At 39.6% G+C, this 17,879-nt stretch overlaps 2 protein-coding genes across 2 annotated transcripts; both read right to left on the reverse strand.

Moving 5' to 3' along the window:
* Positions 1-406: 406 nt before the first annotated feature.
* On the reverse strand, positions 407-8,741 carry nufip2 (nuclear FMR1 interacting protein 2). Its single transcript, XM_026369866.1, has 4 exons — positions 8,458-8,741; positions 5,220-6,884; positions 4,521-4,553; positions 407-3,737 (listed from the first exon to the last, which is right to left on the reverse strand). The coding sequence occupies exons 1-4, from the start codon at positions 8,603-8,605 to the stop codon at positions 3,685-3,687; spliced, it is 1,899 nt and encodes a 632-aa protein (XP_026225651.1). The 5' UTR covers positions 8,606-8,741; the 3' UTR covers positions 407-3,684.
* A 2,707-nt stretch (positions 8,742-11,448) lies between these two features.
* Positions 11,449-17,618, reverse strand: glra4b (glycine receptor, alpha 4b). Its single transcript, XM_026369867.1, has 10 exons — positions 17,560-17,618; positions 16,937-17,064; positions 16,057-16,124; positions 14,926-15,149; positions 14,026-14,108; positions 13,789-13,926; positions 13,465-13,679; positions 12,511-12,669; positions 11,819-11,911; positions 11,449-11,721 (listed from the first exon to the last, which is right to left on the reverse strand). The coding sequence occupies exons 1-10, from the start codon at positions 17,616-17,618 to the stop codon at positions 11,449-11,451; spliced, it is 1,440 nt and encodes a 479-aa protein (XP_026225652.1).
* Positions 17,619-17,879: the final 261 nt, after the last annotated feature.

Here is a 17,879-nt window from a genome sequence, read left to right on the forward strand (position 1 = left end):
ACAAAAATCGTCAACAAGTCATCAAAAGTGAGACAATCTTGATTTTGCTTCTTTCATTTACTCCTTTTAGTCTCATCCTACGTGTGCATCTAAGGATAAACTAAGTGAACTCAAAAAACATTTACATGAATTTGTTAAATCAGTTCAAATCAATAGTGTGCTACTTCAGACATTAACTTGACAATGGACTAGCAAGTGTATACATCAGCAAGCTGTTGTCATCCGTTCCCATTCAAACCAATTTTGGCTATAGGCCGAACAATTCTGAACATGAGCCATGAAAATTTCAAAAACTACAAAAACAAACAAACAAAAAACACACACACACACACACACACGCACGCACACACACAACAAAATGCTCATTGCTTTCAGCTGTGTCCATGTTGCTTATTGTTGCTTAAGAAGTTAGGTTAGGATTAGCTGTGAGAAAATTTAAAACAGCATTGCAAATGTTAAAAAAAACAAAAGAAAGAAAGAAAATGGCACAGATACATGCTGGAAGCAGATTTTAAACAATCACAAGTTTTTTTTTTTTTTTCCTTTTTCCCCCCACATAGGCACCTAAACATGAAACACCGGGGCGGGGGAGAGGATTGGAAATATACGAGGGACTTGCATATAATAGGAAGAACTCGTTATGCACACACCCACAAAACAACGAGGCCGAACTCACAACCTGCATCAGCGTCCTTGAGGTGATTGCACATCCTGAGGGGCTGGAAGTAGAAAACTCCACACGTTCAGACTTTTCGTTCTCAACGCGCCAACAGTCAGTCACTCGAACCCCTCCTCCCCCACAAAACTCACTGATTAAATATCTACTCAGCTTCAAGAGCCTGTTTTTGGTTTGCAGGCTACAATGCCTAATAGTTCTATTAAATGCATATTCTTTTTGCAGTTTTAAGTGCTTGAAAAAGAGGAACCTTGGGGTAGGAGGATGGGGGACCATTTGATTTCCCTGTACCAGGACCATCCTCTCATAAAAAAAAAAAGTAGTATTAATCATAAGACTACAGTAATATCACATACTAGTCATTCTGATCACCCTGTTTAACAATTAGTGTTCACTGATGGTGTTCACGTGACATTTACCATATGTCACCTTGTCTATGGATTACGGGCAATCAAAATTAAATTGTGAGTTTTGTCTAAGTTGACGCTAGATTAAATGTCGATTTCCACAAGCACAGAAAAATATAAAAATCTAAATGCTAATGGGCAATATCTCCTCAAATGACCTTGATTCTCCATCAACCAGTTGTTCTTATTCAGAGGGCAGCAACTGATGATCCGCTCGTTCATCACACACTGTACAATGGAAGCAACAACCAAACGTTTTGATTACCAGAGAGACTGACCGCAACTAAACATGGAAGTTGAATATCAAGACGACTCGTACAGAAACACGGCTGCAGTTTACGACTTTCTCTCTGTGCACAAGTACAAGCTGCGGCGCTGCCTAATCAGGACACAGTGGAAAGAAGTGTACTTGAAAGCTTAGTCCCAGATTGAAGCTACCCCATAAAAACACCACTGATGTTCAGCAATAATACAAATCAAGAGGTGCTTCACAATGAAAACATGAGGGAGACAATGAGCCATTGAAGACTGCAAAAAGATTACAGTCTAGTAGAAAACAGCGCATGGAGCAATGTGTTTTTTTTTTCCCCCAAATGGGGAAATAAGGGATTATAAGGGACATTGTCACCTTGCATGCCATGTCAGTTTTCCTCAAAGGTAATTATTTGGTGTTTAGTCACATCATTACACATAATAACAATCCAATTCAACATTTCCAATTTTGAGAACATTATGTGACAGGGTCCATTTGGCAAAAACAATATTTAACACAGTCATGGCTTTATCGACACTACCTGAGTTACATTTAATAATTCTGTATTTATCAACTTTTTTTTCTGAAAAGTAACAGCCCAGAGCCATTCTTTCAAGGAGTATCTCTTGTCAGTACATATAGATCTCTCTAGTAATTAAAAGATAAAAGCAATTAGTTTACATAAAGTGCTATTAATCCACGCATTAATCAAATCATATCTTGTAGAGAAAAGAAACCTGGACGGTTTCTCTGTTATGTCGAATAAACCAATCCTGATTTAGGGATGGTGATGAAAGTGATGTCATAGCTGGCCAGTTAGCAGTTAGTAAATTTGGGCTCCCTAGACTTAAAACTTAAATACATTTTTCTTTTGCAAAAATCAAACGAAACAAACAAAAAAAAAAACAAAAAAAACAATGTGCGCAATAAACGGAAAATGCACCTTGAACATCTAAAACTAACTGCAGGCCACACCAGCATTGTTGACATTTTTGTAGCTCCATAGAACCCATTTAAACACGTGCGGGTCGCATGGCGTTATTGCACACTGGTTTGCAAATATTATCCACAGTAAACCATAATGGTACAACGTATGTTCACATTTCAACACAGATTGACAAAGTGGCTAGTCGGGGAACCTAGATTAGTATTGCAACTGTTGAGATACTGTAATTTTTGTGTTGCTGTGAACAGTGACCTTGGACTCATCCATTTCCACCAGTAAACATGCAAGTAATACAATGCCATATGACAGCAAAGTAAATTTAAAATAAAAGCCTAAATTGTAAAAATACAAAACATGTTCTTTTGACAAGAAGAGTATATCTGGACATCCTGAGTCCTGCTGCTGAGCAAACAGCACAAAACACAGAAGTAACTGGAAATAATGTCTATTTCTTAAATTGTCACTGTTTTTTCCTAAACTCAGACTTCATATATGAGAAGTAATGAGAATCTGAATTTAAGAACAGTCTGCACTGATGCTGTACTAATGTGCATGAAATGTATAAAAAGCTTTAAGATTTAACGGAGACCTGATTTTGAAATCTTTAACACACCTAAAACAAAAGAATGAAATGAAAGGGTGCGACTTTCCTTCAATTTGGGCACTTCTGTACCTGTGCTCTGGGGTCATACTGCAGTGCAGATAACACTAACATGTTATGAAACAGTATAAAAAGAAAAGCAAGCATTTAATTTCTGGGCTTTGATTTCCCATAAAGGATTTAAGACAAGGTTCTCCCTTACTGGATGGGGCCTCACCTATGAGTGCTTCCACTTAACAGTTTAAAAGGACTCCAAAAATCCTTATTCCACAACTTCAAGGCATTCTTTGCAAAGTGTGTTCTCCTTTCTTCCACAGTGAATTCAAGCTTGCACATAGATGTGTATGTATAATGTCTAACATATCTACATTGAACTCATTTGAATGCATGAAGAAAGAAAATGACTGAGGCATCCCATAGTCAGACTGACGGCTGCCGCAGTTCAACAGGATAAAGGCTTAGGAAGGTGCAGTACACGACACCTTCCTTTTGTTGAACTCCCAAAAGTCATCCCTAAAGGGCTGCGAGACAAATGACAATCACAGCTCAAAGTTGCATGAGTCCATTCATGGTGTTGGAGAGGCACCGATCAACTTTAACATACCTCCAGAGTGTTTGTGTTTGAGTGATGCCACCAAAGAAGTCTGTTATTCACCCCGAGATTCCAAGGAAAATGTGTCATGCTAAACTATCAGTGTTTTCACAGCTGTCACTTTTTCTATCCAAAAGGATTTATGATTTCCAAGGTTGTTAACCGCAGCACCCAGAAGAGAAGACGGTATGTACTGTAGACCATCTACCTCACTGATCAGGTCCATCCTTGGTCTCATCATAAACCACTACTCTTTTTGGATCTAGAGCAAAGAGAGAAAACAGGAAAAGTTTGTTATTCAATAAGAATCCTGACGTACTGACTTTAAATACAACATTTTCTAGTTTGAGAGTAAATTATTAAAGCAAACACAGGATAAACTTGTCTTCTAGTGTTAAATACCACAATTCAACCATAGCACTGCCACTTGCCTCAGACATCAATACTTGTGCCTGTGTTGACATTAAGACAGTTTGTAGGACTATAAACCAGCAGAATGTCAAACCCAGTAACCTTAACAGTGTCTCTGGTTGAGATCACCTTGGGGAGCTAATGTTTCTGTTTAGCAACAAAATAAATCTTGTATTTTGCAAGATTTACAGTTATGCAATGTTAGTTCAAACTACATTTTGTGTATATCCTAAGCCTGTTATAGCTACTTATGTACATGTATTCTAATAATTGAGTGAATGTAACCATTTAAAAAAACGCTGTTATCTTACTTGTATGAAAGTTGTACATGGAGTGTATGATATGACCAATAACATTAATTAGATTCAAATTACTTTGTCTCGTCCATGTTTTTATGTTTACTAAAAAAAAATTTTGTTTAAAAGCTTGAAATGTTAGGAAAATACACAAGTAATATAGCTCGAGATAAGGCACTCTGTGTTTTTTTTTTTTTTTTTTTTTTTTTTTTTTTTTTAAATGGCATCCCATTTTGTTCATTATAAATGTTATAAAGTGACTTAATTTCTAGGTCTTCTATACTAGACATAAAAAACAAATGACAACAAAAATAAATAAATAAAGCCAATAAATTTACCTTGCTTTTGCAAGTTACAAATGGATTCCATTTCTGTTAAAGAAAAAAAAAAAAGCATATTATTTTAACATCTGCATCGACTGTTCATGAAGAATAGTAAATCAATCTGTGTAACAATATAGTATAAAAACATATTTAAACACATCAGTTCAGACAGCGACAGTACTTAAAGTTATAATCCTTAAGATTTTCATGAACTTAAAATCCCATTTTTTGATCCTATTGCATTTCTTCTTTAGTAGTCATTTAGTGCATTTATATTCTAAACAGACCTCTCTCTATCATAGTTTTATTATTAATGACAGAGTGTGTCACTCCCATATTGGATTCAAACTGCTTCCACATGCACTGGAAACAAAGCACCATTGTAATCCAGGGCCAGAGTTTGTAATTATTTATCTCATCAATATCTGCCTCATTGTTTGGTTCTCACTCTCCCCCCCAGTCAAATCAGAGCTGTATAAAGTTACTGCCAATACAAACTAACTTTTAATGTGAAGCACTTACAAAAGATGCTGTGTATTTGTCACAGGGGTTAATTGTTTATCAACAATGTGTCACTTGTCACATTCTACATGTGGATGGAAACAAGCAAGTGGGAGCTTTACTATCTGTAAATACAGGCGTCACCAATGATGCTTAAGGATTATAACTTGAAGCTTCTACAAATTATTAAATAGAATAGAAAATTTGAATTACCTTTAGTGTGATAAGTGACAGCAGCTTTAACATCAAAGGACCCCCAGCTACACGTTCTGCCAATGTCTTTAGAGTGGGCCTGTTCTTTAGATAAACCAAACAACAAACTGGTTACCTGGCCCTGTGCAGGCTTAGCACCGTTGTCTTTGCCAGGGTCTGCCACAGCAGAACCTGCACCCTTGGCCTCAACTTTTGTCTTTTCCTGGCCACATGGCTGCAGCTTTTTCTCCTCCTCACTAATTACACGAGGAGGAGAACAGGCGTTAGACACAGTACTAGGGGCACAAGTCCTTTTCTCAGAGTCTTGAGCCAATGTGCCAGGCTCCAAGAATGATGGGCTAACATCAAAGAAGGGCTGGGCAGTCTTGGCTGTGACAGCCTGACACTCGCTCTGAGGTGTGCCCGCAGTAGTTGTGTCCTCTGCAGGCACCTGTACATTTCCTCCTTCTGTCCCCAGGTTGGGCTCATTGATGAAGGAAAGCCCCCACTGATTTTGGAAGATGTCTCCCAAGGCTTTCTGATTTGTCTGAGTGGTGGGTGGGTCAGGGTGACGAGCACTAGGGAGCACAGGTTGCATATTTAAAGGGTAAATTAAAAGAGTACACTTTCTAAGCTCATATGCGTCTCCATCTACATGACATGTTGTAGAGCTACAGTTACTTTCCAAAGGACATGCTACATTCTCGCCACTTGGGATAGGTGGGGCTGGTGGAATACTACTAGCAGCAGTAGCAAAGAAGGTTCCATTTCCAGGACCGTTAGTAAAGCTAGCTGAGGTTTTAGTTTTCATAGCAGACATAGGGACCTGTGATAGTCTAACAGGAGGAGGCAGTACCTCTCCTCCACCTTGAGCTACTTTGTTGAGGTTCTCTTTAACTTTACTTGCATAACTGATCTTGGAATCAATTTTAGCACTGCTATTGTCCACAGGAAATACTGGAGGGGGCTTGAACAAAGTCCAGGAGTCCTCTTTTGAAGGTGAGGAAACTTTGGCTTTGTGCCTTTCCTCTGTTTTTTTACCAAACGTGCCGACTGCTTTGCCATCAGAGTTTTTCCTCTGGGAGTCACCCACTGAAGCCTCAGAACCAACAGCCCGTCTAGCTGTTGACTGAGCATCTACTTTATGGGTCGCTCTAACTCCATCAAGTCTTGAAGTCCCTCCCTTCTCTGCCGTCTCAGGATAAGCCCCAGGCTCCTGTGTAGTGTTGCCCTGTTGCATGTCTTTCTCCTTTTCTCTCATCACATTATCAGTGTTCTTGGTGTTGTTACATCTGGCCTTGCGTTTCTTCGGAGTCGTATATCCACCTTCGGAACCACTGCCATCATTGTCCTTGCTAGAATAGCCATTTATAATGAAGCCATGGTTTACAACACCATTTTGAAGCAATACAGACTCTTTTTTATCCAGAGATTGGCATTCATGATAATTCAAATCCACTGACTTTTCCTTGTCATTTTTAAGGTCCATATTCTTCTTATGGTCCAATCCTTTGATGCTCACTTTTGGAACAGTCGTGTACAGCTTTTGTGTTGACTTCAACTTCACATTGGTATTACTTATGTGTCTGTTGCCATTGCTGTTGGCAGGATGTGACATACCAACAGTATCAGATCGATGCGTATTCTTTTCCCCCTCCTCGTCACTGATGTTTACTTTTTTTTTGCCTGAAAGGGGAAGCAAAATCAGTTTATATGGAAATGACATTGACATTATGTTTTTCAAATATCTTATTTTATAATTATAGAATTATAGAAACAATTTTGAGACAATGTACCAAATTTATTTACAATGCAATGAGTAATATAGGATAACCAACTCCACAAACTTAAGAAATGGTTAAACTATATTCATATTAGTGCTATTAAAAAATTATCCAAGAATCCATGGTTCACACTTAATTCAGAAGTGGCATTAAATTGTCTCTTTATCTTCATAGATTTAAACTGTTTCTTATTCAAACCAGAAATGTGATATTAAAAACATTACTAAATGTAAAAAATGTGTATATGTTTACTAGCAATTCACCTTTTCAGTTAACCTACTTTATTCATATGAAAGCTATCAAATGCAAGCATTTTTGTCCTGCAACTCTTATCCCAACAGCAGCACACTAGACAGGTTTTCTTACGTCTATCCGATTTGTCATCAGGAGATGCATCACTGTGTAAAAGATAGCTTATGACAGCATTTATAAATGCTTTTGCACTGTAACTTAGCCATAACAAAGTGTAACAAGCACACAGATGCACGGCAACGTGGGGTTTCCCATTCAGCGGTGCTGCCCCTCATATCTGCGGACACGGCTCACACAAGCGTCTGCATCCAGCCACGCTTCGTTGTGTTTATGAAAGCAACGCGGCCGCTAGATGTTGCAGTGTGTGTCCAGCTGCAGAAAGATACCCAGCATCTACACCATCATCAAGATGCTGCGTGGCCGCACGCTGACAACATGCAACAGGCCTGTCAGAGAGGGCTAACGTTAGCGTTAGCTAATGTCAACTAACGTTAACCAGCAGATGGTCTGGCACTGACACTACCCCAACATGTCAATAGTTGGCCCCGTCATTAAATCGCTATCTAGCAGCAGCAACCCGAGGACATAAAACCACAGCTAAATGTTAGTGCGCCGCTTTTCAGATCCTCAACTAGCCAGGTAACTAGCGTTATAGCATAAGCTAGCCTAGATATTCTAACATGGCCGACAGGAAATGGCAGCTCAGAACATTCCAGCGGAGCCGGCTCGTTTTCCTAAGCTGGACACCAGCATGCTGAGATGGAAAAGGTAAAGCTGGGACTTCTGTTGAACACGCATAGGCATGTACAGTGAACAGTTAAAACGTCCAGAGGCGAAGCTGACAAAATGCAATTGTTTGAATTGATTTATTCGTATTTACAAAAGAAAAATGGGTGGTGAAACCGGCGCACAAGGTCAATTCCCGATATGTCAAACCACCACTAGCGACAACTGTCACGCAACGTCAGCTAGCCAACCTGCTAACTTGCTGGTTGGTCTTGTCGTCCCACAGCGACCAGCTAATCAGCCAGCTACTCCCCAGCTGTAACGTTTCCTAAATCACTCCGGGCAACCTCACACATATCTAACTCACAACTAGCTAGCAGGCTAAGCCCTCAATCACGGTAGACTTCCCATTATTTAGCAAATGCTAGTCGGCTCGTTGACATTAGCTGACTAAGGCTAGCGAGCGTTAGCTAGCTAACTTTTCCGGATGGCCCAACCTGTTTTCTTCGTCTGCGTTTCCTGATGCTGGCGCTGGAAGTGGCTCTGATCATGTTTTAGACAAGTTGTATTTTGAATAGTGCTCCTGTCCTCTCCGTGGTGGTGATATTCCCTGTCTTGAGCCCGATCTTTGGGCTGTTCCTCCATTGAAGTGTGGTATGTCGGACTTCAACCAGTATGTTAGCCCACTGTGTGAGCCGAGAACAGTCCAATCACTACCAGAGTGAAACGGAAGCTATTTGAAGCCTCTGGAAACGTCAGCAGCAAACGTCTAAAAATGGCACTGTTTTGGGTGGTCACCGACACTAAATTCAGGTCTAGTGTTTATGCTGAGGCATGCAGGGAATATTCTTGCAACACTTTTCATATCGTGGCAGATGGTTAAAGTGATATTTCACAGTAAAATAACGGACGCGCTGTGTCAGATATTCGTTTTTGGGGTGGGCAATAACGGGGTGGGGTTCGTGAATGAACTAAAATCATATGACCAGAGGCTGTGCCACGTCTCCAGCCAGTGGACACACTGTGGTGAAGGGTCCTGACAAGACTAACCCCACTCCCCAAAGGGTGGGGGGGGGAAACCACTTTCTGCCAATTCAGAGCCGCTGTCATTAAACAAGCGTAATCAATCTGTAAGGATTTTTACGCACGTCGTGGAAACAAATGGCGCACTCCGGTTGCTCCATTGTGCGTGTGCCAGAGTGAGCCAACAAATGAAAGCTATAAGCACCAAAAGGTTGTGTGCAACATTAACAATGAGCAACAAATGTTGGGATTTGAGTGTGATTTTCTAATGTACTATTGTACCCATAAGCATCTCACAATGTCTACATTACGCATGTGAAAATATCCAGAGCTGTGCCACCGCTGCAAAAACGACCCCTCTCTGTCTACTTACAAAAACAAAAGTAGAAAACTAGAGAGTTTCTCTTGGAAACTGTTTCATCACGATGACCTGTCAAAGAGTAAGTGCATTTAAAAGATTGGATAGTGCAGCTAAGTCATTTAATGGTAGATAGGTAGGTGATAAAGTATTCCACATATACTTTAACACTTGTACAAGTAAATCACTGTGTGTACAAAATGGGTGGTTTGTTTGCCACTTACCATAAATATAGTATAAGCTGAACAAATATTTAACTTAGTTATTATATAGCTTATGTGAAAATTACTCCCACACAACCTGAGATGCTCATCTAAGACTGTAAGGGAAAGTCTTTTAAACTAGTGTCAATAACCTGGACTGCAGTGGGTAATGTGGTTTGTATGTAGTGCAGCTTTGCTCACATGGGACAAAAGAGCCAACAGCTCCTTCTAGTGGTTAGAGATACACTGTGTTTTGAAATTGTGTATGAATCACTAGACAAAAAAATGCATCCATAAAAAGCTTTTTTATTCTCAAAGTTGAGTTTCCTTTACAGATGTAAAACAACATGCTGTAACTCCTAATGTATAATGTACTCATTCCATCTCTTACTGCCACTTTTCAAATGAAATATGAAAGACAAATTCGTTTTATGACAGGGGTTAAATGTGCACACAACAGTGCTGATCTGCAGTCTTGAACAGCTGAAGAGGCAGTTCTTGTTGTAGTATTTTTTTATACATTTACAATGCGAAAATACAGTGAGGAATAAGACTTCACCCAACTGAAGAAAATTAAAGCAAAAACTAATCTAGTGAAAACTACTTCAGTGCTTGTTGGATGCTTCTAGCTTAAGAGTAAGCCTTAGTTTGCACATTAAAATAATGTTGCTGCTAATTAAGAGTAAAAATTAAGTGAAATCCTCTGGTTTAAATCCTGGCCTGTTGTTGCATTTTCAGAGAGGAAGGAAAAATGAAACGATTCTCATACAGAAGATCAAGGAACTACTACTACTATTACTGTTCAAATGAACATCAGCATAGATGCATAAAAAAAGGTTGAACAATGTTGTATTTAGTATTTCTTTATTTTAAATGGTCAAGAGTGTCTGATATATATCTGTTGAGACAAAATACAGTGACAGTTTCCTCTTAGTGTGCAACATAATCAGGGTTTTATAAACACTAATACAACATCCATAGTGCAGGCCTGAGAAGAACATGGTACAAAATAACTGACATGTTTTGTTAACTGTTCTCATACAACCGAATGACTCATTCCTCTTACAAAGTTAATCTAAGGTTGAATTCAGCCTTAAAAAAATAATAATAATATGAAGATTTTAGATTTTATTGGAAGTAACTTATGTTATTCCATATTTCATAATTGAATTTGTATTGAAGGATGGTGAGCAAAATGCAGGTTTGAAACCAAAGTTTTGAACCAATGGCTGACATAAGTGAGGTGTGTAATAAAAATATAGAATATTGAATTTGGCTGTGTGTACCAAGCATTGGATAATGTATCCCTTATGTCCACAGGCAAGTTTAAATACATTGAAACCCTAAGTTTCAAATGGAATCTCGTGGAATTTTAGTTAAAATAGTTTTGTCAAAAAATTGCATTGAATCCTACATGTGGGCAGCTTATAAAGAAACTAAATACTTTCATTTATGTGCTGTATTTTCTGTATGTAAGGAACACAACAGTGTAGTGATGTTTTGTGTTATAAGAAACCTGTAGCTCTGGATTCTGACGACCATAGCACCAGTGAAATTAGTACACAATAGGAAAAATGTAGACCAAGCAAGGATGTGCTGCAGTCCAAACTCTTTACAAAAATGTGTGTTGCTGTACTGTACTAAAGATGCCAAATGTACACACATACTGTACACTGACATGTCATGTACAAACCATCAGTGCCAACAGAAAGTGCATTTCTTTGGAAGTATTAAAAATGTAAAGAAATCCGTGGGCTATTCCAGACTAGTCGTGGAATTTCCCTGTAGCGCTGGACATGCACTCACAACACATCTTTCACAGCTCAGCTGAGGACCCTCAGCCTCTAAATGTTTCAAAGAGCAGATTTAAAGATATTCAGTCTCTTTATGGTCCACAGTCATTGTCACAGCATGGCTTGAACGTCTTCATGTCTGACAACTTTGTAGGTAAGCCAGTACAGAACATTAAATATGAGAAAACTCATGGGGAACACAGCTCGGGAGATGGTGTCAATCCTTTTTGCCCGATCCACAAAGCGCCTACGGATGTCATAGAAACCTAAACCAGGCGGTAAATCGGCAAAGATCGGTGTTGCATCCATTTCTGGTGCACCTTCTGTTCCCAGTGCAAGTCCAAAGCTCTGAAAGAGTAAACGCTGCTGCGCCAGCTCCTCCTCCTCCTGCAAGAAAAAGACACCACGGGGTAACCATTAGCTTAACTGGTTTCTGTTTGTGATTGTCTGGTGTTTAACTGAACAGGGTGACTGTACATACCTTGGCACAGACACTGCACTTCTGGGCTGTGTTCCCATGAGGAGCATTGTTGCCTGACATGTTTCCTTTCACCTTGCTGTCACCACTTTCCCGCTGATAGAGGAAAAAGCAGCAACATGATTTTAATGATCAAACAGACGTCCTGATCAAACAGGGCCGTGACTCTGAGGTGCTGCATGCAGCATATATTTTCAAATCTTGTGCATTAAGAAATAATTGTTGTCTGTTTCTGACAGTGAATACAAATCTGACATCAGTGCTAAAAGAGGCAGTACAACGATGTCATGACAGCAAATTTTAGTGGCATTGTATAATCCCAAAAAATGAATGAATACAAAGGATTAAAGCAGATGGTGTGCGTACTGTCATATATGTGTAAATATTACAGGGTACTAATGAATCCTGCAGCTGCTGTCACACTGCTTAATTTATGTGGTATTTTATATTTAAGGTGATTCGACCTGTTTTGCCTCCCTTATTTTTTGTCTTCTCAGATCCAAATTGAAGCAGCAAGATGTTGAGAATATCCAGCCAACAGGGGAGTAAGGTGTAAATTAATTACAGGTCAATGCTGTCTGCATTTCGCAGCTGGAGTGTAACATACAGCTGAGTTGTGTAGCTTGTGCATAGCTGGGCACAGGGAATAGCAGGTGACAGCTGCCCAAGGGGCAGAGTGGGTGGGTTGCACTCACTGTTCTCTGTCGCTGTTGCTCTTTGAGCTTCTTCCTATGTCTGAAGAACTCCTTGTGCTGGCGTGAAACAAAATTAACAGCTGCATACTCCAGTAGTGCAGCAAACACGAAAAGAAGACAAACTGCCATCCAGATGTCAATGGCTTTCACATAAGACACCTGCAAAATCACGAATGTTACGTCAGAAGAATCACTCAGTTATAAGTAGTGGTCGTGTGTGTGTGTGTGTGTGTGTGTGTGTGTGTGTGTGTGTGTGTGTGTGTGTGTGTGTGTGTGTGTGTGTGTGTGTGTGTGTGTGTAATTGTGACATGAAAGAAAGATGATCTTAAATTACATATTACACTAATAGCAGTCAAATACACTTATCAAACTACACAATACTCACACAATACTAAGTGTGAGGTAATAGTGCTAACAGATCAGCAAAAAAATTTACTTGGACATTGATCCACGTGGTCTCAGTGACCCCTAAGTTGCTAACCACCCTGCATAGTTCAAATACCTGGGACTCCCCACTAGTTGGGCAGGTCGACTGAGCAGACTATAGCAGGATTGTTGTTACTGACGCATATTGAATTGATGATAAGCCACGTTTCTGAATTTATTGACAATGAATTGAAAAGGTAAAAGTTTCAGAATTCCTCTGCACTTACAGGGAAATACTTTTGCTGAACAAGTGATAGGAGAATGACAAATGCTGTATCTCAGTGTGGTATGAAATGAGGGACCTCTCTGACACTCACCAAGCACGAGTGCCTGAAAACTGTACTTAAACAAATCAAAATGATATAACACATGGAGATTTTGTTTTTATGGGTCACTGTCTAGTGATTCAACATCTCAAAGTTAGTAAAGTCAAATGTACATTTTTATTAACTGTTTTTCCAAAATTGGATACAAAATGACTAAGTCACATTTTCTTCTACTGTGTCTTCACGACCCTAACTGTCTGACCTTTGGCAGAGATGCCCTGGAGCCAGAGCTCTGTGTTGTCATGGTGAGGACCGTAGTGATGCCCAGTCCCACTCTAGCCGGAGCTGCGTCCATGTTGATCCAGAAAGACACCCAGGACAGGATGACTGTGAGCAGGCTCGGTATGTACATCTGGATCAGATAGTAGCCCATTTGACGTTCCAAGTAGAATTTCACTTCAATGCAAGTGAATTTACCTAACGACAGGGGGAGACACAGGTACAAACTGACAGTCTTATTAGAAGTGAATTGACAGTACCTTTAGAGGATGTTGGATGGCAGGCCATCATGTGTCATGTACTGTACCTGTGTTGTAGTGCTTGGTGCAGTAGCCCAGGCCTTTCTCTTCTTTCAACACAAACTGGGGAAGCATCAGATCGTCAGCCACCTGCACCGCTCCCACGTCCAGCCATTCAAAAATCAGATCATTCATGGTGTAGCCAACTAGAAGGAAAACAGATATAAGGCATATGTAATTAGTTTATAACAAGATGCTATATGCTGTATGTGTAAAGTCAGCCGTGTCATGACAGATGAACTCACAGCTTTCAAGCTGCATGGTACATATCTGGCTGTCCATGGGGAAGTTTTTCAGATCCATTGGACAGGAAAGTGTAAGCGTCAGCCTGGACAAGAGAGACCGCAACACCATAATGATACTAGAATAGTGTGTAAAATGAACCCAATAACCCACGATTAGACCAAAAAAAAATAAAAAATAAGATGGTTACGTCACCAGCACCAGCTATTTTCTGTTCTGGTGCCACTCAAACCCTTTTTGCACACTCACCCTACATTAAGGGTCACACCAAGCAGCTCCTAGTTCTCTGACACCTGTCCTCTGCTTTGCAGTCCATTGCACTCACACACACAAAGGACTGACAGATGCAGGACAGACAACATGTCAGCCTTTGTAAAGAGCTTGACGTAAATTGGACCGAGAACACAGCACCACCATCAGTACAAAACAGAAGAATGTTTTCCCCCATCATGTGTCTTAGAGCTCCAGATAAATTATTATGATTATGATTAGAGCAGCTGATGATTTGGTTCAACACAACAGTTAATAGCGCTTTAACGTCTTCTTTCTTACAGTATATTCTAATTATAGCTCCTTGCCGTTACGCTACAGTTCACCACTGCTTTAGTGCCACATTACTGGCCTGATTCAGTTTTAGCCTGCAGTTATAATTTCACATGAACTTGTTTGCAGTGTAGCCTGGACGATACAATTACAATTGACCTGAACTGGAGTGAAACAAACATGTCATTAGACCATGTAGACCATGAGTTGAGATTGCAGCTTTACAGAAGCAGAAGTTCTTATTCATTTGGAAACTTGGCAGCCCACGTATCTGGATGTGTAATGTCAGATAGATACGTTCAGTATACTGTGGCTTTACTGAGCCTGTAATTCTGATCCTACAGTTGAACGTGGATCACCTGATGCTGTAGAGGACATTTCCGTTCTGGAATATCCGAAGCAGTTTGTTGTCTGTCGTAACCTCGTGGAAGTTTGCTCCCTTTTCGTTTGCAAAGAACAGGTCGGGTTTCCAAATGGAGTCCAACATTGAAGGGTCCAGGTCTAGAGAGTCATCTGGATACTCCTTATATGCCAGCCGAGGGTCGTTCCACTGCTGCCGCAGAAATACATTGAGGCGATAGTCCTGTGGTAAGGAGTCAAGTAATAATTAGAAAATACTGCAACTAATTGAAATCACTGATACACTACATATATATCCACAAGTGGTAATTGTGTAAAATAATATTGTTAGATATGTATAAATTACAAGCAATAAAACAAATGAACCTGCAGCTTGTCTCATCAGGTGAGGGTCACTGTGCCCACACAAACAAACCAATTTGAGTGCTCATTACCCAAACGACAGCAAACTCCACTTATAATTTCATCAATTAAAATTTAATGGTCCTGCATTTTAGGTGTTTTAGAAAATGCATTTCCAACTTTAAACATGAGAAATAAGGAAAAACTGTCCCCAAACACTGAGCGTGGGTTTCATCAATAAAAGATTATTTGACAGAAATAGAAATATGAGAAATTCATAACTGACATTATGTAATGAAGTTACATAGTGTTTACAGTGACTGTTTAGTCATACCTTAACAACAGCATAGAGTTTTTTAGGCGTCATTAAACTTGCCAAAGAGAGAAAGATGAGCCAGAAATGCTTCAAACGTTAAAACACCATAGAGTTTGATACAGCTGATGAATGATCATTAACCAGCTCCGGAGTCCAAATAACAATAACTATGACAGCAAAAGTAGTAGTAACCATTGTTGAACATTTTACCAACGTTCTGACTCAAGAACCAGTGGTGCAGTTAAATGAGGAACATTTTGAGCAGAACATGAGTAAAACAACCTGTGACACAGGACAATAAGATACTGACTACTACAAATACTTTTACTAACAGTTTTGCAGGCATCACTTTTAGGGTCTTTCCAATCAAAGAGACACAGATGATCTCCGCTTAGTATTTTTTCACCATTGGATCATCAAAAAAAAAAAAAAAAAACATTTGACGCCTGTGGATTATAAAGAAAATTCTCACCATAGTTGTTTCAGTGATGGATCCGAAGCTGTTGATGAAGATGTTACAGGTGACGTTGACGGGAGGACCTGAGAGGAGCAGACTGTCATTATATGTGATAGTCACAGTGGCTTCTTAAATGCTTCTGTTTTTCTGAGGAAGCCGCATGAAGTATTGAAACTGGCGAAGAACAGAGCATTCCCTCAAAATAACATCTGCTTGTTCCCTTCATAATGCGCCACGCTGTGTCCTGTTTAATAGACTTATACAAGATAACCAGCATGAAATTGCATTGTCATTCCAGTATGTTCCCATTAGTGCTGCGCATCTGTCAAGCGCTGAAACTTTAAATATTCCAGCAACTCGTTTCCTAAGAGGCAATAATTTATTGATTTTTGCCTTTAGTTACATTAGTGTATTTATAGATAATCGGCTGGGATTTACCCAGCATGCACTGACAAGGATGTGGAGCAAGTATGAAATATATATGAAATGTGACCCCAGAGGCTAAGGGGGAAGCATGTCAGAGAGAATCCGCTAGCTTCTCTAACAACGAGAGATCAGGATAGATTGGACTGAAATAGGCCTGTGGGGGTAACATAAAGGGTAACTTCACATTTCTGACAAAGAAAAATGAGATCTGAAAGACAGGTCTGTGTAAAAATATCACAGCCTAAGGCTATGGGTCAGCATAAAAAGTAATAACACATGACCAAATAAAGGGGGCTCCTGTGTGGGAACAGCATAGCCTGCAGCATCTCTCACTTCTGACCCATCTGTGAATGATTAGTGCTGCCTCACTGGCCAAATTGTTGTGCAAATTGAGCAGCGCGCGCGTTTTCACACCTGTCCTGACAGAGGAGGTCTTCCCACCGTTCGCCACTGCACGCTGCTGAGTTACCTTTGAAGTTTGGTCTGATGCGAGCGTCGTAGCCAGATGTGCGTCCCATCAGTTTGTCCAGGAAGTCAGATGGAGAGGGGGGCTTGGTTGCCCTGCTGGGAAGCTTCATCTCCTTACAGAGCACAGATCTGCCAGATGACAGGACAACAAAGTCTTCGCATACTAACACTTAGTCTAGCTTTTCTCTCCTTAATCTAAAATGTAGTTTCTCTAGATGTCTTATGGAAATACATCTTTGGTTAACAAGCACATTAAAATCACATTTACTTTGTAAGAAATGTGTCACATACTGTATGATGAGCAGTGTTAATTAAGTACTTTTAAATATCATTATACAAAGACCAGTCAATTTATTATATATCTTTAGTTATTATGCTTAAAATATTAATTTGATTTTTTGTATCTTAACACTAATTGTTTTCATTTTAATATAGATCGTAAAATAATTAATACTCTTCTCAGCAGCAGTGCTGACATCCAATCTTATCATCAACATTTATACTATTATTAATGTCATTTCTTGAATTAAATGCAGTAAGTGCACCATACCAAAAACATAAATTCATATTATAATGACAACAGTTTTACAGATTTCTCCTACAATTCATCTAAAACCGTCTTACCTGCTTTGCAGAAAAATGACAGACGAAGCCCACACCACACACAAGATGTGCAAAAGCATTTTTAGTTGACAGAAACAACTGATGATTAGACCAAAGAAGAGAAGGAAAAAAAAAAACTCAAAAAGAAGCAGGGATGTTGTTTTCTCTTCCAGCCACACTCTGTCTTCAGGACTCAGCTGAGCCTGTCTCCCTCTCTGCAGGTGTAAAATCCAGGAAGCTGCTACTGTATTATTCAAAATCCTAGGGAAGTTTTTTTTTTTTTTTTCCTTCTGTCTGTGTTTGTGTGGAGGACTTCACGCTTTATGTCTTTTTTATGGGCA

Source organism: Anabas testudineus, chromosome 14 (assembly GCF_900324465.2).
Source record: "Anabas testudineus chromosome 14, fAnaTes1.2, whole genome shotgun sequence".
Classification (NCBI taxonomy): Eukaryota; Metazoa; Chordata; class Actinopteri; order Anabantiformes; family Anabantidae; genus Anabas; species Anabas testudineus.

What these genes read in the sequence shown, in the direction of transcription:
- glra4b (XM_026369867.1), bottom strand. Translation starts at nt 17,618, where the DNA reads ATGCTTTTGCACATCTTGTGTGTGGTGTGGGCTTCGTCTGTCATTTTT. An exon ending in AATGTCCTCTACAGCATCAG is followed by an intron (nt 14,109 to 14,925) that starts GTGATCCACGTT and finishes TCTCTTGTCCAG; the next exon opens with GCTGACGCTTACACTTTCCT. An exon ending in CACCAAGCACTACAACACAG is followed by an intron (nt 13,680 to 13,788) that starts GTACAGTACATG and finishes CCCTGTCGTTAG; the next exon opens with GTAAATTCACTTGCATTGAA.
- nufip2 (XM_026369866.1), bottom strand. Translation starts at nt 8,605, where the DNA reads ATGGAGGAACAGCCCAAAGATCGGGCTCAAGACAGGGAATATCACCAC. An exon ending in TGTCACTTATCACACTAAAG is followed by an intron (nt 4,554 to 5,219) that starts GTAATTCAAATT and finishes TTTCTTTAACAG; the next exon opens with AAATGGAATCCATTTGTAAC. An exon ending in TTGTAACTTGCAAAAGCAAG is followed by an intron (nt 3,738 to 4,520) that starts GTAAATTTATTG and finishes TCTTTGCTCTAG; the next exon opens with ATCCAAAAAGAGTAGTGGTT.